General features: G+C 39.5%; 1 protein-coding gene across 4 annotated transcripts in view; it reads right to left on the bottom strand.

Annotated features, from left to right (window-relative positions):
• Positions 1–22,089, bottom strand: part of LOC120794773 (caskin-2-like) — a 57,150-nt gene that overhangs the window by 17,999 nt on the left and 17,062 nt on the right. For 3 of the 4 annotated variants that reach the window (XR_005708157.1, XM_040136078.1, XM_040136079.1), the window contains exons 3-10: positions 13,211–13,262; positions 8,939–9,036; positions 7,115–7,260; positions 6,472–6,567; positions 4,945–5,078; positions 1,219–1,327; positions 822–930; positions 512–606 (exon numbers count right to left, since the gene is read on the bottom strand). Coding sequence is in view for 3 of the 4 variants with exons in the window: in XM_040136078.1 (XP_039992012.1) it covers positions 512–606; positions 822–930; positions 1,219–1,327; positions 4,945–5,078; positions 6,472–6,567; positions 7,115–7,260; positions 8,939–9,036; positions 13,211–13,262 (839 nt within the window). In the remaining variant the exon portion in view is untranslated. The remainder of the gene's footprint in view (positions 1–511; positions 607–821; positions 931–1,218; positions 1,328–4,944; positions 5,079–6,471; positions 6,568–7,114; positions 7,261–8,938; positions 9,037–13,210; positions 13,263–22,089) is intronic. The other variant, XM_040136081.1, reaches the window with a different exon arrangement.

Raw genomic sequence — 22,089 nt, 5'->3', positions numbered from 1 at the left:
CAGGGGTTTCGTGAATTAGTTGTAACACTCAACCAAAGGTACACAATGTCAAGCCAAAAACAGAGGAGGAAATCCACATTTATTTATTCACTAAAATTACAGCTAATGTTCTATATCATGATATGTATAGTTATCTGGATAGGAAATGACCTATATCAGGATATGAGATCTTGTATATATCATACATTAACAAAACACAAAACAAACAACAGCCTTCGCTTGAATATGTGATGTTAAATGAGATTTTGAACACTACTGAATTTGGCACTGCCCCGGCAGTTGTAACAAAAAAAACTGACATATATTTTCTGTCATAATGAAAGGCAATGAGCCACGGTTGACAATTTACCTGGAAGACATAAAGTAAAGCAGGAGTATGGCAGAACTACCAAGCGTCTGCTAAAGCACAACAACTCAAAACTTAACTCACCAAGCAAAAACAGGAGTGTGGTAGACAGCCATTAAAGAGAGCAGTTTCTTTCAACAAACATACACAGACAAAGACAAGTACCATAATGAGGTCTCCAGCTCGGAGGTTAAGGGCGGTGGGGTCGTGGAGGTTCCAGTAATCCTTCACCGCCCTGACCCGGAGAGAACTGGATGCCTCTGCACAGACAAAAAGATATAGTCATCATCAAATGGTACAAATGGCGTTACACCACCAATTTCTATTCCAACACCTGCCTCTGTCTCAACCTCTGTTCAACCTCAATCAACCTCTCCTCCCCAATTTTCCCTGCCTCTGTCTTATCCAAAAACCCAAATTTCATAAAAGCATCAATTAAACACTGTATAGAAAATGCTTTCAAAGAGCTACCAACCTCTGAGCAGCTGTTTGATTTCCCTGCTGGCTGTGGAAGTGGTGAACTGGTTGACAATGTCCAGAGCTGTCTGGTTGTAGGTGTTGCGCATGTTCACATTGATGCCCGCCTTGAGACACACACACACACACACACACACACACACACACACACACACACACACACACACACACACACACACACACACACACAGTGGGATTACTGTGGGTGTAGACTACTTTTAAAGAAACCCTCCCTCAAGTCCCTCCCTCCTTTATTAAAGAATAACACTGAAATTGTAGTGTGAAGTTTTCAATGTTGTCTTTCTATCTGTACCTTCGATACAAAAATATCAGTGTCAGCCTTCGAAGCCTCATATCAGCTGAACTGAAATTTTATTTGTGTCATCTTTGCTTACATCAAGCAGCAGCCGCACTACTTCAGTTTTGCCATAGAGGGCAGCTTCATGCAGAGACGTTCCTGCTTTGGTGGCTCTGTTGATGTCAATACCGGCTTTGAGCAGCAACCTAGGAAATTAAATCAGAAACACCCATGTAAGACCGCAAGCAACACTCAGAAACGGATTCATCCATTGAACTGTTACAGACATCTGCAACATCTCATTAAGCCATATACCCCCCACTCATCCACCCACACACACACACAGAAGCTAACAGATATCTCTTTAGTCCTGTCAGAGGCCCAGATGTAGGAATGCTGATGGCAGTGTATCCAGAAAATGGTGCATGAGGAGGAGGATGAGGAGGTGGTCCTGGGCTCGCTATGTGAAGGTTGAGTCAGGTTTGGCAGCTGTCAACAACGCTGAAGCACTGCTGTAGGATATCATCTGGCGTCATGTGCATGGTGGTTTCTGAATAGTAACTGCAAGCACATTGTTGCCATTGGTGTCCAATGGATACTACACCACTGAATTTACGTTCTATAGTGTTAACAACATGTCTCCAACTGTCAAACAAGTTAGAGTTTGACAAAGTAAAAGCCAGTCTGTAGTATTTTAAAGCATCAATTAGAGGATATACAACAACAAGGAACATGAAAACAACAGTGTGCTTGACATCTTTGAATAATTGATTCTTTACATGCAATGTTTCAGTAAGCTCAAAGGTAGTTTTCAATCGTTGTGAAGTAAGACAGGATGACATGATGACATGTGCTGTTATGTAAAAAGTCTGAGATTTTGAGAGTAGGAAGAATGTTATGAGAATAAAGTCATACTTTTATAAGTAAATGTCATATTGTCATGAGAATAAGATTTACCTAAAAATATAACAATTTGTCTTGTAAAATTACTACTTATCATTCAGATCATTACATCATAACTTTCTCTCATAAACGTACAACTTTGTTATGAAAACAGTCAATATTATTAAGATGTAAAGACGTGAATTGTAATTTTACAAGAAAAAGCCATAATATTACAAGAATGACTTGTAAGTTTACAAAAAACAACACATCTTACATTTAACACATAAAAGCAGACACACAGCTCTCAACTGTTTACTACAACAGAATATCTTATAATTTTCTGACTTAATATTTGAAATATTGTGATTTTACCACAAAATTACAATTTATAATATTAATATTATGATTGATTTTTCCTTGAAAAATTACAATTTCTTTTCCTCATAAAAAAGTCAGTATTATTAGAATACAGATGAAATTCTTTGAGAAAAGACATTACAAGATGACAATTCTTATTTCTCATTTAACACATAAAAACTGACACAGTTCTCACTTGTTTACTACACCAGACTATTAAAATAAATATATTGTGTTACTGCAACTTCATTCTAAAAACATTAGAACATTTTTTGATAGAAGTGCATACTATAAAATAAAGTTGTAACTTTATGAAGAAAAGTTACATTACAAATAAGGTCATAATATTAAAACAATAAGATTAAAATAGTCATGAAAGGAAAGAGTTTAGACTATTGCGAGACACAGTCGCAGTTATTGAAAAAAAAAAAGTCGTAGCATTACAAGAATAAAGCTCTGATTTTATGAGAAAAACCCTCATTTGACATGTACTGTAAAAGCTGACAGATTGCTCGTTCTGTTTACTGTGACACAGTATTAAAATAAAGATTTCTTATAAAATTACAACTTGTTGTAATTTAATGAATGAAGATGACTTCTTATTAAGGAATTAAATTATGTATTCATTCTCTTAACATTACAACCTTTTTCTCAAAATATTTCAAATATATTTCTCAAAAACTAGCCCTAATACTGCATCTTAAGACTGAATGATTTCTCGGAGTACCACACATGTAACAATTGTTTTTCAAATTGCAAATATGAAAAAATTAAATAGATCTAAACTCCACATTTGGCTTGGGCTGGGTAAAAATTTTAATGGTCACTTTTGAAATGTGAATGCTGCTTGACTTGATGAGATCAAACTAAGTGAGACTCCACAGGGGGGTTTGAAAGACAGTATAAATATTAAGGTATGATGCAGTATGATAAAAAACAAAGAAAAAGAAGCCTGAAGCGAACCTATTGTAACCTGCACCTTGTCTCAGCAGCAACAGTTTTAATCTTTTTGGTATAAAACCTTGAGATGGCTGAATGTCTGAAAACTGTCATAAAGCTAAGACTTCTTCATCTCTCTCCTGCAGATAATCAGGTGGTTTACTCACATAGTGTATACTCTACAGAAATTGCACTGCATGTATACATTAAGAACAGAATATGCTAGGGGTTTATACACACCCAATACTAAATCGACAACAAAAATTTTCCCTGGGACAAAATCTCCTGTGTGCACGTTTGCAGCTACAGTTCTAACCAGACCTAGAAAGCTTATCCAGCTGCACAAAAAATAGGTACTATAAGACATCTGCTGCGTAAGTATGGCAGTCTTTGAAGAGACATAAATCCCTTAGCGGGAGATCACAGGCAAATTCTGACAAGTAAACTCTGAATAAACTTGTGTGCTAATGCAGTGAATTTTTTAAAATTTCTATTTGTGTTAGAGCCTCGACTTCTCCCTTGCCCAACTACTACTAAACATTCCAGTTCAGGAGAGGCAGAGTGGAGGATGAAGAGGGTGATGCAAAAGAGATCTGATTATTCAGAGAGGAGAGGAGTAATTAGCAGCATGTCTGAGAGGCAGGGTGGAGTTAATTGGCTAAGTACATACATATTTATAGAGATACTCTGGCATAAAAAACACACCAAGCAGTACTGACAGTTCTAGTAGTCGTGATGGTGTTAGCAGTAGAAAAAAGTTGGCAGTTTTAGCACTAGTATTGATGGAAGTAGCATACGTAAAAGTAGCAGTAGTCTTAGTGGTAGCAGTGGAAGCAGTGGAAGCAAATATGGTGTCAATAGTAACAGTGGTAGTATTTGCATTAGCAATAGTAGAGGTTGTGGCAGCAGTAATAGTAGTAGTATTAGCAGCAGCTGTGGTAGCATTAGTAGTAGCAGCAATCATTGAAATAATAGCCATACCCGTGGTAGCAATATAAGGTGTATTGTTACCAATAGTGATAGTGGTAGAAGTAGCATTAGTAGAAGTAGAGGTAGTAATGGTAATAGTAGTAGCAGTTGCAATAGTTATGATAGTAACAGTAACAGTAACGGTGCTAGCAGAAGAGGGAGCACTGCATTAGCATGAGAGCATCAGCAGTTGTATGAGAGATACCACCATTAGTGCTAGTGTAGTTAGTTGTTGTAGTAGCAGTGTTAGCACAAGTACGGCACTAATTGTCATAACAGAGGTGGCAACAGTAGTAATTTTAGTTAGAGAGGTACCAATATTAATGGTAGAATCAGACATCACATGAGCACTAGCACAGGTTGTAGTAGCAGTAATAGCACAGTTATAGTAGTGGTAGCACTGATGGCCCTAGCAGCCGTAATGGTAGTAGAAGTAAAAACAGTTGCAGTCTGACTGGCAGAAGTAACATTAGTGAGAGTAGCAGTAGTATTAGTGATGGTAGCAGCAGCATTAGCACTAGTAGCATTGGTAGTTGGTAGGTGCTGCAGTAACAGTAGCAGTAGCTGTGGTTAAAGTAGAGAGAGGCTGTCAGAAAGATGAAAGGACAGAAACAGACATGTAACAGACTTCTATTACAGTACATTTCAACACTGCTCCTTGCTGTGATCTTACTTGATGATATCTTTGTGTCCATTCCTGGCTGCCAGGTGGAGGGGGGTGGTGGATGGAGAGTCCAGGCTGTCGTGCCCTCCCTCCCCTTCCAACAGTGCTGCCACCATGTTACTGCTCAGCAGCAACTGAGCCACCTAAGGAGAAATTAAACGCACCCAAATAAAGATGAAGTGCTAGCTGTGTGGCAGGATTATGGCATGAATTACAGCATTAGCAACACATAAATATATATACAAAGCCAAGCCAGCTGAGGTTGTGTGATAGAAATATATGAACTAAAATAATATACTGTATATGGTGATTTATATATAGTGTCAAACTAGCACAGAGAAGCTTATCCACTATTCAGAAGCTGTCTAAAGATACTATAGCCTCCATTCGCACACACACACACACACACACACACACACACACACACACACACACACACACACACACACACACACACACACACACACACACACACACACACACACACACACACACACACAAAGTCTGTGTGTCACAAAAACAGCACCAAGCCTACAAACTCAGACCAGATGAGAGAACATTTAAACAGGCATGGGAAGTGTCTATGTATCTAATTCTGAATTAGAGGGCCAGCTATATGTCTCACAGCCAGGCTTATCCGCCAATGTGACAAACAGTAAAACACACTGCAATGCGCAATCCCTTTAATTTTACAAGTGTGTATCCAAAAAACAGACGCTGAAGCCTCTTCCCTTTCACTCACACAAATGTAATTTATCTGGGTCACTTCATCAAAGCCATATTTCATGTTTGACATAGGCTTTTCCCAAAAAAAAGGACAAAATAGGGCGTTTTCACTCACAAATTGGATTAGAATAATTACATCAAATCACTACTTGGAGGTTTAATCTCGCAGTCTCCCCATGAAAAAAAAAAAACAGCAAAAGTGCAGAGCTCTCCAAATGGCACTGCAAGGTCCTTCAGCAGCACCAGAGCAGTGATCCTTACAAACGTCAATGTGGCTTGTTACATTCTGCAGCAGCAGTTACACTACTCTGTATCTCAGTTACTGTCATCAAATATCAGAAAGCTAATAAGGGATGATTTACTCTAGCGTCAATATCAAAATCAGAGTTTACAAAGTGCTCCACAATAGAGGATAAAATGAAAAACACATAAATTATTTGGTCTCTCATCTTATTTTTCAATTTTACTTTACCATATCACATAGAGCTTCTCCTTTTATGATTACCAGTTTATGTCTGGGGAACAGGATGTGCATGGTTTTTGTGTATATGCATTTTTTCTCTCGCACCTGAGTTTTGAAAACTAGTACTGATATTTTGTACTGATAATGTTATTAATGGCAGTGATGACAACACGACCAAATAGCTTAATACAATCTTGTCATCTTAAGGGCTACAATTAAACAAATTCTGTCAACATCATGCTGAAGACAGATAATACTAAATTGTCAAATGAAAGATCAGTTTTCTTAAATATATGGGTTACATACACAAACACACACATGAAAACTACACACAAATGTTCTCATACCTTCAGTCTCCCAAACTCGCAGGCCAGATCTAGAGGAGTCTTCTTTGCCTTGTTCATCAGGCTGGGATTAGACTGGTGCTGCAGCAACATCTCAGACTGAGAGTGAAAGGAAGAAAGGATAACGTAAGTGATATCAACTCACGTATTATGCACATGCACTCACACGCCAATCATCCCAACACATCCTCGGTGTGTGTTGATTTTTTGTCTTTGAGCAGAAGTATGACAGCTCTAGTCCAGCCTGTGTTTAGGATTGTCAGTATTGTGACTATTGTACTAAAGAGGTCAATGCTCGGTATGGCTTATATGATAGGTTGAGGTGTGCGTGTGTGTATCCATGATATGTATCCATTAAGACATTCCAAAAGCCAAACAGATGAGGCTGGGGGAAAGGAATGTTTGCATCCAGTGCCTGTAGACTTGTGAAAAACCTGTGCCATGGCATTAATGGCATTACCGGTATTGTTGGTGGACAATACAGGCTGAGACACAAAGGGGGTAGATTTCAGTGAAATGTGAGGACTGATAGGGCATTGCAACTTTGCCTTTGGCAGCTAAGGTGTGTGTGTGTGTGTGTGTGTGTGTGTGTGTGTGTGTGTGTGTGTGTGTGTGTGTGTGTGTGTGTGTGTGTGTGTGTACTCACCACCTCATAATGTCCATACTGAGCAGAGAGATGTAATGGTATCTGTCCGTCATGGGAAGGGGAGTTGACTGAAGCGCTGGCTCTCAGCAACAGTAACACGGACTCGGCTTTACCCTGCCATGCTGCGTAGTGGAGAGGACGCATGCCTAGAGACAGGAACAAGAGTGAGGGAAGGAGCCGATGAGACGGGAAAGAAAAGGCAGCGAGATATGCATTATGGAAGCACTACTGATTTTGCATTTTAAAGTTAAGTTACAAATCACATGGTGGGCTGCTCAGCCTGTGAAAACTGTTGTCTTCTACTAATGTCTTCTGTGGCTCTAACAGAGCTTTGACAAGTGCAATGATGACGTCCCTGATGTTAACCGTTATCACACCTTAGGCTAGGAGATGACAGATTTTTAACAAAAAGCCAGTTTTACAAAGTTGGGGCATGGAGTTTGAAAGGTGCGAGTGTTTAAGAACACTGTAAGCTAACACAACTAGATATCAAGTTGCATTATGGGAAATGAAGGATCCAGTGTTTTTGAAGCTCAGCCCATACTAGGGCCTAAAAGTCAAGATATCTCTGCCTCTGCTGCTTCAATTTTGATTCTTTTTTAAATAGATCTTTTTAAAGGTCTCTCAGATGATGCTAAATTGCTGGAGTGCCCCATTAAAGAATAAAGCCGGCATTATTTTATATTTTTGTAAGTGTCAACAAATCCCATGAGAAGACTAAAACCAACAGCATGTTGTGTTTGACTCTCAGCCCTAGGCCCACTGGTTCCTATGGAAGACACAAATCTTTTAATCTCCATTAATTAATTGTTTGGCCACTTGAGGCAGAAGAACAAGCTGGGAACACAACATGGACTATTATCACCTTATACAACTGTTATGTCCAATGTGTTAGCAAACACTTGCTTATTTAAACATCTAACAAACACAGATCAACGTTAGTATTCATTTGAAGTCATATAAATAGCCACTTGACAAATGTCAGTCCAATATTCACTCTGTAAAGTTGTGGGTCACTAATTGTATGTGTTTCAATAGTTTTGGGCAACAATGGAGCTCTATGGCACAGAGGAATAAATCTAGGGAATCCCGTTGTGAAATTGGTTGATGAAGGAGATAAACTTCACTTCGACTCTTCCCAACTTGTGCAAACTCTGAGGGTTTAGGTTTAATTTATCTGATTAATTATGATAGACCGAACACACAATTTCATCTGCTGCCCTGAGTCTGATAAATGACACATCTTGTCAAGTGATCAAGTGGTTAATTACGGTTACGGTTGCCTCACTCATGAAATGAAAGCTTTTGCTGCGGAATAGAACGCCTCAGCTCTCTTTCTCTGAGGGTTACTGTTGTGTTTCATGAAACTGTAATAATTTCTTCTGACGTTCGCCAAGGTGATTTTTATTTTAATGGTGAGGCTGCAGGAAACCCTGGAGTCCAAAAATCTGACAAGTTGGCAGGAAGCAGTAAAATTTAAATTCAACCTGTAAAATGTAACTTCAGATATCTATAGCTGACCCCACAGGGTTATGAGCACTATACGCCTCTGGTCTCAGCAGCCGAGATGCTACTCCTGCACAAATTTTACTACATCTGTTCCAATTGAGGTCTGAAGATATTTGTCGTTGCACTGCTGTCAAGGCATGGCAGGCAAACTTCAAAGTGAATCATATTTATTCATATGGGTCAAACTTATTTTCAGCTGAGAGTTTTCAGAAAGCTGTTGAGAAAGTTTAACCCCAACTGACTTCCTGGCCATGAACATTTTTTTTCTAAGTTATGGGTTTGTCAGCTGGTAAAGCTGCTCTGCCGCCATGATACCATTGATGTCCTTGATATCCACCATGGCCTGGGCCTCCAACAGCAAAGACAGCAGCTCCGTGGTGCCTGTTAGAGAAGCATGGTGCAGTGCTGAAAAGCTGTGGATGAGACAGAGGAAGAGAGAGTGACAGAGAGCGGGGGTCAGGGGAGAGCAAGAAGGGGAAGATACAAGGAGATGAGTGGGGATATCAATCATACTGATGTCTTTACAGCAGGTGAGCCCTTGTCAAACTTCAGACTGAGATGACGTGTGTGTGTGTGTGTGTTTGTGTGTGTCTGTCTGTGTGTGTGTGCTCTCATCAAAATGCCACGAGATGTCTTAAGTTGTGTGTGTGTGTGTTTGTGTGTGTCTGTCTGTGTGTGTGTGCTCTCATCAAAGCTCCACGAGATCACTTAAGTTGTGTGTGTGTGTGTGTGTGTGTGTGTGTGTGTGTGTGTGTGTGTGTGTGTGTGTGCGTGTGTGTGTATGATCCCTTTACAGTGTGTATACGCTGTATGCGTCATTACAACTATAGGCTACAATAAGAAGCAATGTGTGTTCATAGGTGTGTACTCCCACATCAAAACTGCAGACTGAGATGAGGATAATTTATGTATGTGTATGTGCGTTCGTGCGTGCATGTGTGTGTGTGTGTGAATGAATGTGCACAAGTTCATCAAAGCTTCAGAGATGAAATGTTTGTTTTGTCAGATCGCAGTATATCCCACAGAAGGAGAAATGATGGCATAAATGATTGGCGATGAGTTTTTGGTTCCCCTGGGGCGACACAGACACCGTGAGTGCTCTGGGAAGCTCACCCGACGCAACAGATGAGCAAAGCTGGAGCTGGAGCACACTCCCCACATGTGGGGATAAAAAAGCAACTCCATTACAGAGGGCCTTCAGGTAATATCACACAGTCTCAGGCAGTCATAGTAGAAGCCCTGAGCTTTTGGGCACCAGTGATGATAAACGGCTCGGCTACATTCGGAACGAGAACTGTACTGTAGAGAACTGTAGGTGTCTCAGTAGAAGTCAAAGCATCTTAAAAGGTTACACTATGAAGTTTTCACTGTAAACAACACTGCCAAACAAACATCCCATCGTACGTTAAAGTGAACTGTCATAGCTCATGCTGTAAACTAAGGTATTGTGAAACTTGTCCCAGTTTAGCCCTGATATACATTTTTTCAGCACTATGAGGACAACTGGTAATAGAATTTTGAGTTTGTGGGTTGACAATAAATGAACAAATTCATCATTAGTTAAGGGGCCTGGATCAGAAAAAGAGATTAGTGGGTTAGTCAGCTACTTTTGGGCATAACTCAGACTTTGTGGAATCATAAAACTAAAAAGTCTAAATCAACAGCTCCCTAATACCTATTCCACTCTCTGGAAAAACTGAGTCATTATTTCTACAGGATCACAACGTGGATTTAAAAACCAAAAAAGTTGACAAAAAAGTCAGTTCATCACAACAAAAAAACAGCATAAATGTTACTGTCCTGATCGATTCCCTTCCCACAAGAATACTAACTAGTTAACAGACTGAAAAAGCTGTGTGTATTTAAGGGAACACGTCAACATTTTGGGAAATATGCATACTCGCTTTTTCCTGAGAGTTAGATGAGAAAATTGATACCACTCTTACGTCAGTGTGTTAAGTACAGAGCTGAAGCTGGAACAAGATTAGCCTAGCGTAGCCTAAGGACTGGAAGCAGGGGTAAACAGCTAGCCTGACTCTGTCCTAAGTTTTAAAAAACCCTACCAATACTTTAATTTGACTAATTCAAATTTTCAACTTCCTTTGTTTAATCTGTATTCAAAAAGAAATGTAAAAACAACTATTTGTGGTTTCAGGGGGAGTTGTGAACCCAGGTACTCCAAAGACAGCCTTAGTAAATTGAACTCACTTTGCGATACTGTGTAATGCATGGCAAGTTAGAGATTATGAAGTTTAGACATCAGTGTAGATTGATACAAATCTAAGGGATCTCCAGACAGTGAGGTGGCTTATCTTATCAGACACGTTGTTTAGGCCTCGATGCTCCTTACCCACACACACACACACACACACACACACACACACACACACACACACCTTCATTTAGCCTTTTATCTACTCTCCTGGCAGACCATACCTTGTCCATAGCCTGTTAAATCCACTTTTAAGACACACACTGTCTGAAACCATCTCCAAGGAATGGTGTTGACTCAGTGACAAGTGACTGTTTGCTCACCTTCCCCTCTCCTCTTCATCCCCTCTGCATTGATCTCATATATCACAGGTAACTCCCTCTTCTGTATCACTTACACTTACACTCTCACACACTCTCTCACACTCTCACACACACACACACACACACACACACACACACACACACACACACACACACACACACACACACACACACACACACACACACACACTCTCACTCTCACTCTCACTGCCTCATGGACGGACATGTTTAATTTCAACACCCCTATTAAGTATCGCCTCCCACAAACGACACTGACCCTGCATGTAGACACACGCATCCAGCCTAAGTCAACACATGGACACGTTGCACATTTGCTACCACATGAACATGCACAGCGGCTTGCATAGTGGGGTTCTCTGCATGTCTGATGGCCTACTTTGATAGATGTCAAAAAATAATTTTTATCAATAAGAACAGAGAATAAACACTTTGAATAAAGTGTCGGTATTTGAAACAAAAAAAGAACATAACTAGAGAGGGCCCCATATGAAGCAGTCACAAGTGGGGAGAATAGCCAAAGAGTACTTTTACTTAATAATACCAAGTACTCAAATAGGCGTAAAAATAGCAATTTAAATATTTGATTGCATAACAGTGCAAAATTTTCTCCAGAAAAACCTTCCAGAGAAGTGAGGGATGAAAAAAACGAGAAAAATATTGTTCTGGGCTTTCAACTGTATCTCATGAGTCTATCAATCCAATAATTATACATACATTTCAGGTTTCTGTCAGTTTTTTTTCTCTCCCCAAAACGTACTCAGGAAAAGAGTGAAAAGTAACATTTTCCAATCATATCTTAGCAACCGTAACTAGGCATGGCAGGCCTGTCAAGCTTTGGATTTCTCCACATGCTGACGTAGTGTGCAAGAGGCTCTAGTATCTAGCTCCCTATCTAAAGAGTTTGGAGGGTGTTGTCTTTTTTTAGCCTTTCCAAAACTAACACGAGGCCAGAGGCATTTCATACTACATAGCATGACACCCACCAAACATATTGGTTAGTCCCCATTCGAAAAGCCTTTACATTAACATGAATCATTTTTTATCCCTCTTATAATGCTATGGATAACTATCTCTACACTGCAATACAAGAACAATGCTTTGGTTCTTTATTTCCATGGATTTTTACATGGATCATCAGCTGTTGAGGATCTCTTTGACCATGACATGCAACTTCAACCTCCACCTTTTAGCATGATGTGACGCAGGTAGCCATCGAGTGCTTATTTACACTTTTACATGGTTTTTCTTGTAACTAAAACAAGTCAGCTGGAAACATTAAATAGCCACAGATGGAGTTTTCAACCAACTCATGAGGCCATGTTTAGCTTGAGTGGTCTAGCTAGCTACAGCTGACAAACTAAGCCAGAGACAGTTGCCAGCTAGAAATGAAAAGCTGCACTCATTCAAAGACCCATTGTTTCTCACTAACTAGACACAAACTGCTTTGACTCCTAGGCAAACGTAAACTGCACATATGCCATGCTGGAATGGAAAGTTTGACAGGCGTAGCAACAGTAAATAAGAGGGCGTGGGGCTTCACACTGTAAATTAAACCCACCTCAACTACAATTTACAGGTATAATTTATTCCAAAAAAAAAAGTAACTTAAACGTTACTAAGGGAGAAAATGTAATTTGATACTATGCATGTGTGGAAGCAGTTATAGTGAATCTTACTGACTATTTACCCCAGAATATAGCATATCTCTCAAATTCTTATATTTGACAGATGAGCTGACACATATTAAAGGCACATTCTTGCTTCCAACTAAACAAACTCAATTTTCTACCTCAGATAATAACTCTGAAGCACTATGTGTCAGAACATGTGTGTGGTTTGGTTATGAGTCACACTGTGAATACTGAAGACTGAGGACAAAGAGGAGACTGCCAGCCAAAGGTAGGGTTGTTTTTCAATCTGCATGTCAATCAAGACATACTGACTCTTGCATTGCATTCTTTTGACTCAGCTTCATGCTCATCTCCCAGACTGACATGCACACAAGCAAATCCACACATAGACCCCTCTTACCCGTCTGAGTCTTGGTAGTTGATGTTAAGCCTCTTGGTGGAGCCCAGCAACTCTGGAAAAAGACAGAGATGGAGAAAGGAGGGGGGAATGGATGACGACCATTAGTAAATGGTGACATATTTGTCTTTTCATCAAAGTTCTCCAGAAATCCCTCCCTCCCTCCAGGACCCTGTGTGTGTTTTCACTGTGTTTTTCTTTCCTGCACTTCTCCCTGTCATCACTCCTTCTTTCAAACAATCTGACAGCCCCGACAGGATAGAAGGCTTTCCTCACCGATCCTTCTCCTGGTGCGTCTGACACCCTCACCGCAGCCAAATGATTCATAAACAAATGATTCTGCCTTGCAGAAATGTACGATTCCACCTAATTGACACCGCTATCTTATCAAAGGTCTTTGGAATTGAGAGTGACAACCATAAAACACAAGCATGCCAGCACAAAACATATATATCTTTCGTTTTCCACAGCAGCACTTGATGCATAAATTGTAGAAGTCAGTTAACAAGACTGAACAAGTTGTTTTTTTCCACTCACCTTGGAACAGACAGACTGCTACTTGTCCCATGTCTTAGTCATTCATTCTGTACTCCAAAAGGGAACATACTGTAGTCTACTTATCTATTCTCTTTCACTTGTCCTGCTTTTGCATGCATTGCCACACTATCCAAAGTTCTTTCAGTGTTCACAATGTCTCCAAATGAAAACCGGTTGCCTAAACTGGTTTACAAACTGGTCCCAGCGGTTACATAATGGAAATATTTTTCTGAGGAACCTCAAGTGAAGACCACAAAGTTGTCTGAGGTTTGCCGTAGTATCATTTTTTTGTCTAAGGTATCAAAGTCAAAACTTTTATTGAGACAACAGTAACTACCTTTTCTCCATGCATAATCTTCCCAATGCTCTACTCAACCCTTAAATCCTCACTTTAAATCCTATCAAACTAGTCTTCCAGACACCAAATATAATGCATCTATCTCCATCTCATACATTCATCTCCAGCCCCTAAGGAGGACTGGAAACTCTCCTCACACAGCTAAATATCCTTGGACATCCTACAGCAGAGATCTACTAAAGGCCCTACTGTCCACCAATACCCACACAGGAACTAAACTGCCAAGCCCTCTAAATATAGAGCCATTCATCGCGGTCAATCTCCCTCACTGTTTTCTCCCACATAGGTGTAGAAAATCACAGAAGTATGTGTGTGTGTGTGTGTGTGTGTGTGGTGGGGGAGTTAGCAGTACAATAGGAACAGTGACAGGTACAAATATGAATAAACTCCTCTTATTGTTCTGTTAGCAAACAAGCTTAATAACTGACTGTTAGCAGGCTCGTTAGCTCGGAGAGCTCTATTTTCTCTTTTCAGTAAGTTTTTATTGAATGAAGTAGTGTAAAATGGTGAACAAAACGCCAGTGAGGAGAAAACAGAACGGTGTAGAGAAAATATCATGAATCTCCTGGAGGTTTGTTTCCAAACTGTCTGATCATCCGACTGCTCATGTTTTTTGATCCGTCTAACTTCTTTTTAGCAATGTTACTGCTACCCAGATCTCAGATATTAACTTGGTAGAACAATGTTGTTATTATCAATAGGAATGATGGCCAGAACTATGAAATTAGACCCAATTTGTAATCAATCGGAATGATCTTTCAGTGGAAATGATTGAATTTCATTGAATAAATCTTATGTGACAGACAACTGAATTACATCATCTAACGGATGCTTAACAGCAGCAGCTTTGGCAAAGACTTGCTGTGAAAACCTGCATAGAAACTCTCAGAGTAAAATATATATATATATGGAATCATATATAAAAAAATAAGAAGAATAAAAGAATATGAAGCAATTGTGAATTCATAGCATATAATCGTGTTCCCACTGGAGCCCTTAGTTAATATTCAATTCTGTTCTTTCTGGTTTATTGATGTTATTTTTCAGCTCACAAAGGTTGTAAAGGGAAAATATTCTGATTTACAGTGCATTTGGGTGTCTGTGCATAAAACATAACAAACTCTCAATAAAATCACATAGACTTTTTTTTTTTTTTTAATAATATTCAAAGAACGTTATACGAGATGTCTACCATTTTTCTTGCAGCCCAGGGGATAAAGAATGCATTATCACTTCCATGGTTAGTCTCTCATTATTAGGAAATCAATTCAAACTGGAGCTTCCCATGTCAGAAATGCAGAAATTCACAGCCTTGTAGGGGGTTTTGGAAGAAAGTCATTACCAAATGGCAACATTAATGTGCACAGCCTGGGTACAGTTATGCTTTATATTTGATGTAATCATTTTACAGCAGTCAAGTAAAGTTTGCTACCAGGCTGTAGAGCTGTTGCTGCTGAAGACTCAAGTACATAAAAACAAGGGCCTGAAGGCACAAAAAGGCACATTGATGATGAGAAAGATAGAGGGGTTGGGCGTTGGGCTGCTTGCCAAAACGGGGTCTAAGCTGTCCCAGTGGTATGGAAAGAACAGGGCCTTTCAGGAGTTCTAGTTACAACATGAGCCGACATTCCTCACATAGCACACCCACCAAGCTATCCTACTCTCTTGCGCTCCCTGACTATGTATCTACAAAACTGTCAACTACCTTTTCTCTGCTCTGCTTTCTGTTCCCTCCCTCCTTCCCTCAATGCACAAAAGTAGTAGGGGCTCCTTCTGACATCAGAATCAATAAAATTACCAGCGTGCTGACTCTACTTGTGTGTGTGTGTGTGTGTGTGTGTGTGTGTATACAGATGGGTAGTAAATCTCAAGAATTGTGTTTCCCTGCAGAGACAGGGCAATTATGGGGTTTGGTCCCTGCTGAAAGCTGATGTCCCTGCAAACAAAAATTTATTGAATTCTAAGGGCTGAAGAGTTGTCCGTGTGGAAGCCCTCTTTTGTTTTCTATGGTTATAACAAACAGTGGAAAGAAACAACGTGATGCTCTGTTTTGATAGCCTCACCAGATGCATAATCAACGCTCTTAACTACTGTTGTTATGCTCCCTCTGCACCTTTCTCATAACAGCTGAAGCATCCTGGACAGAAGAAAAGGATCTTGGTGCTTTGATGTGGAGAGCGTAGTTCACAGAGGAGCAAAGGAACGCTCAAAATAGGACAGAAATAAAGAGAGGAGGAGGAGAAGTTAGGGCGAGAGAAAGATGAATCTATCCCTCCATTCAGGTGAGATGTTTTTTAGTGTGTGTGTCAGGTGCACAAACAAGAAAACTTGCAAAGGACTTTTTGAAACACTTGCTGCAAGATCAGTTGAGTCTGCAAACAGCTCCAAACCTCTACAGATGAAGAAGAAAGAGCAGGGGAAAAAGCAGAAAATTTTTAAATAAAGAATAAAAGACAACAAAAAAGATAAATCGATTATGTTTGTCTCCGACAAAACTGCAGCTGGCAGAAGCATCTGTTGCTTTGGTTTGCATGGCTGCAAAATTCATTTTAAAATGTCTTTGATCATGTCCACGCATGTAAAAAAACTGGAGGGAAAATGCATAAAAATAACGGGACGAAAATCAAACTAAAACAGTAAGCCTGCAGGCCTCAAAGCCAAAACAGTGAGCTCAAAGACGATAAAACACAACAAAGAGCTTAGAGAAACTGCAGACTGGTGAGATAATAGTTCATTCTGTGTAGTTTTTGTCACTATGGGCAGAACTTTTTACATTCAAAGTCATTTCATCCATTGTTATTATAAAAAATGGATTAGATGTAATATCAAGCTGTCTCAGTTAGCAAGGGGGGGACATCTTCTCTCTTGCAGCAATACTTTGTATATTGTGTTGATGTAATGAGTCTATTTTAACATAAAAGTCTGATCTAGTGTATCTTTAATGTTGCTTTGTCTCATGTTGTACTGACAGTAAATCTTCTTTTGCTGAGTGCAGCTTTTGGACATTTGCCCTTTTTCTTTTACTATCCGAGCATATCTGAGATGCCTTGTTCTACAGCATCTTGTCCTGCCGAATTCTACTGCCACATGTCACCTTGGAAATACAAGCCATTCTAAAAAAGACCATGTAAGTGTCAAGGTTGCCTTCTGTGCTTAAATGTTTTAGAAAAAGAAAGAAAAGCCTTTCCACTACTGTTTTGACAAAAAGAGTTAAAAAACAAACATCAGAAGTAACAGTGGTTTTTTGCAGACTTTGGTCTTTGTTTCAAATCCACTTCCACCCACACCAGCTTCTCATTAACAAAAGCAGAAGAGAACACTTGAATCAGGAGTTATGGGTTGTGAAGAACCCCCGCATCACAGAGAGCAGTAGGTAGCCAGCATACAAACAGCTAAGCCACAGCAGCCTGGAATGAGACCAAAATACAGGGGAGTGAGGAAAGGGGGTAATTTAAGGTCATCATCTGTCTCTTCCGATAAATGGTTTGTGGTCAGGTAAGGACCTCATCAAGGGAAACACTTATCTAAGGAACACATCCATCTAACTGCACTGATTACTGAGAGGGTAAACACAGTGCCTCAAACCAAACCACCAAAGCAGAGCAGGGACTCAGCTTCATTCCAGCTGTCCCGCAGAAGTCCTAATAAAGCTGATTAGGAATGTACATGTGTCTACATTCAACACACTGTTGTTGTTTATCATAAACAGGACTACAGTAAGACATTTCATATTGACTATAAATGATTTGAAATGAAGGAAAACAGAAAGAAACATAAGTTCATAAGCCAGGAAGGTGTGTGCAACCTTAAATGAACTTTAAAATCCCAGCTAACAGTGTCTCCAGCTTGGCTTCTGCAGTGCCAGCGTCCTTGGCAGGTGGTGAGGCTGTGTCCAGATCCTTGTAGGAGAGTGCATGCGTGTGTATGAGTGTGATTAAACTGGGATGATAGGTCTCACCAAGTGGTAGCAACAATAAACAGTATACCTCAAGAGATGAGGTGTCAATTTTAAAGGACATAAATATGGAGGATGTGATATAAGTAACAAAACTGTGGGCTCTGTATTCATGGCAGCTTTACAACCAGTGCAAAGCTTGTGTGATGTTTTGGTGCCCAGCATGCATGGCACAAGAATGGGTGGAGAGCTGTCAATGGGTGAAGTTTCATTAAAATGAGGCAGGGCAAGACCAGTTGTTTGGTATTTAGGTGGAAATTTTGTCTTATACATTTCACTGGGAATCTCTATTTTTGGGGCAAAGTCACTCTGCTGCCAGTTTCATGATTCTGTCAACAAGACAAAACTAAATACTCAGAGCAAATGTGTGGCAATTATGGAATAATGCTGAAAATTTTTTATATATTGTATATTTTATCAAACAAACTCCAACCAGTAAATTGTAGATTGTTTGATAAATTTGATGCACTTATGTTGGCATCAAAACTGCAATGTCATCTGATTATAGCAGTTACAGTATGTCTGTCAAGCAGTCTATACTCACCTATAAATCAATAGGTGAGCATCTGTTATCCACAGTTGTGTAATGCTTCATAAGAATCTTCCTCTTCTGTTAATCTAATTCCTGCTGCCATCGGACTATACGTTCCGCTGTGTTTTCCTTGATCAGATCATTTGTAAAGGCACACGCACGCACGCACGCACGCACGCACGCACGCACGCACACACACCTGTACAGATCAGACTGGCCAGTTGTAATGGCCTGCTTGTGTTTGAGACACTGGATTATCAGGGCTAAAAAAATTATGTGCGTAATGGCCTCCTTTACAACTTTCCATTAAAAAAGTGGCATTTAATGTTTTATTCTTTAAATGCATTATTAAGCACTGCAAAAAATTGGTCCTGTAAGATCACAGGAAAAAAAAGGTCCAATTCTATCTGAACCCAACAAATATTTTGATGCTGAATGGATTCTAATGCAAGTGACTACACCAGTGTTGAAATATCCTGCACGTAGCTATCCATGAATGCTACCTGCATCACTCTGTGAAAAAGTAAAGATCTTCCTGAAATATTTTCAGAACGCTTTCCAAACTTTTCGTAAAACACGTGTCAAGTGTAATTAGCTGTAATCCTGCTAAGTCATAGACCCACAGCCTGATATGTAATGCATGTTAATGCAGCTGGGAGAATGGAGGCCAGTACAACTGCTTGCAGACACAAACAAGCCCTAAAGAGAGATCAGCATCAGCCTTTAAATTAGTGAGTGAGCGGCAGCCAAATGGAGTTTACTGACAGAGTGCTGCTTGCAACAGAGCACCTTTTACCTCTGGTTGTACCAAGAAACTATGGGTATGTGTTGTACATAGACTGCAAATGAAAACAAAACAGTATTGCTTGCATGTATGCATGTGCATATGTTTATGACAATATGTTTGAGTAAACAGTCATAAAAAGTAGTGTAGGCTGTGTGCATGGGCTGTTGATGCAGCTGCAGTTCAAGTGGAATTTCCTACAACTACAGAGGAAAGAAATGACAGTATAAACATTGCACACCACACCCTCAAGGGCATATACAAATACCAAATTTGCAAAGTGACACACTTTAGCTTCATCAATTCTTCATCAACTGCTTCACTGCTGCATCGTTTGCTATAAGAATAAATGCTGTAACTAGGTCTTGAGAAAAACCCTTAACATCAAAACAGCTCTGGAATGTATCATCCAATAAATTTGCTCCATTGTTAAAAATTTAGAGAATAATCTCCTGCGGTGCCGCTGGCAACTAGGTCAAACAAATTCAATATTCGCTGACAATGAGCCAGTGTGAAAATGAAACAGACGATCTGTAGGGATGAGTTGCATTCTGCGTACTGGTGTGTGCACTGCTACATCTGTATACTTCCCATTAATCGACAGGAGATTACAACAAGTGTAAACACACCTGCAGGTTGCATATTACATAACATGTCTCAGCCCTGCACCATAGGGACAAAACACTTTACATACCATTCAAATCATCTGTTTACTCTACGTACCCAACTCGCTGCAGAGCCCCTCCTTTATTTCCATGCACTCTTTCTATTAGAGGCTCTGGGTTAGACCGGTTTACCATCTCAAAATACTGGCCTTGGAGGTAAAAAACTGTGTTGGATATTAATATCTTACATACACCGAGGACTGGGCAATATAATGGTATTTAATGTACTGTAAGACAATATAAATTTTCCAGCCATTATTATCATGATATTAGATTTGCATTTAACAATATTAAATTCCAAATACTTCAGTAGAGGATTTTACCCATATCACTGACTCTCACACATATGGTACCTGATCAATGTTTCCCTGGGTGTACCTTGTAAGTCCTTTAGTACTATATGATGTGGTATGAGACTATGAAATCAAGTTTTAGTACAGGAATTTCAAACTGGATTTGAATCAAAGCATACCATAAAATGCACCAAAAATCTTGTTTATTCTATTTCTTTCACATCATATTGACTCAAGTGTATCGCTAGCAGGAAAAAAGGGCACCCAATGCTGAATCTGTACATCACATTTCCCTCCTCTTGTGAGCAGCATATGAGAACACATCAGCATCTGTTCAGCTAAAAAATAAAATCCTATAATGGGCAACTATGCGAAGTTATTTCAAAGAGGCTACAAATGTCCTGGAGCTATACAAATCTGTGGAGCCAGAGTTGCATACTCAAAATAGATTTACAAGGTGAGTACATTTCTGTACTGAAGCCTTCCTTTTCACTACATTAAAGGCAGGACTGCTACTAATGATTATTTTCCATGGTTTTTATTTCCAATCAATTATTTAATATGTAAAATATGAAAAAAGTAAAAAATGGCCAATTCCTGAGTCCAAGGTTAGGACTTCAAAGCCCTTGACCCACAGTCCAAAACCTAAATATATGGACATATGTGCAATTTACAAAACTGCAAATCTTCAAATTTTAGAGACTGAAACCAGAGAATATTTAGCATTTTTGCTTGATAAATTACTTAAATGATTGATCAGTTACCAAAGTTGTTTACAATTAATTTCCTGTTGATCAACTCAATGATTAACATTTAACCAGCTAATTGTTTCAGTACCATTTAAAAGGTAAAAGTTTGTACCAACAACAGTAGAGAGTGTTCTTCCAACATGAAGAACTTTCACACAGTATGAGAGTATGCTAAATATTTTTAATGACTATAACTATTACAATTGGCAGGTGCGAAGCTGGTGAAGGATCAGGTTTATTATTTGTCACTCAGAGCCCAGGATGCAAAGTTTTGATGCATGACATCATCTTAGTGTAAGAGCAGACTATGAGCATCTCATGTCTACCAGTGGAACGAAAACATGCCATAGGCTACAAAACACAAGAGCACCCAGGAAGTATACTCAGTAATGTTCAAATGACAATTTGCCATACCAGCTCTTTCAAAATTCAATGGTTACACCATCCTGGTCAAGTGACAAGGACTATAGTACAGGGGAACTGGCCATTTCAAAGTACAAGAAAAAAATATGCAAAAAGCTGGATTTTAGATTTTCTCAACAATGCCTGTTTGTGGTAGAGGAAAATGTAATGCTTTATTTTATGGGTCCACAACTTCCTAAGAAATTCCAAGATGTTTTCCCAGATATTTTCTGGAAATTTCAGTTTTCTGTATAATTAGTAGCAAATTACATAGTTCTTACCAGAATACCTCCTGGGAAATCGAAGCATACTTAAAGGAAGAATCTCAACTCAACTTGAATATTTCATAAGTCTACAAGAATCAATAATTACTTTTAACCAATGACGAACACACAAAGAAAACGATACTCTATCACCATCTATTTTAGTCTAATGAGATACTACCTTCCGTTTTTTTCCTCTGTTGCGTGTCTAGCTGCAAGGTGGCTGTGGAACGATACAAAACCAATCTCTATCCCTGAACCACAGCTATTACTGAAGAGAACTGGGGTGTAATGAGACGAACTATGACAGGTTCATGAAGGGTTCACCTGCCAGGAAAACTTTT

This window comes from Xiphias gladius, chromosome 9 (genome assembly GCF_016859285.1).
Source record: "Xiphias gladius isolate SHS-SW01 ecotype Sanya breed wild chromosome 9, ASM1685928v1, whole genome shotgun sequence".
NCBI classification, from domain to species: domain Eukaryota; kingdom Metazoa; phylum Chordata; class Actinopteri; order Istiophoriformes; family Xiphiidae; genus Xiphias; species Xiphias gladius.
The sequence above is the reverse complement of the archived record's forward strand: the minus strand, read 5'-3'. Positions and strand labels throughout refer to the sequence as shown.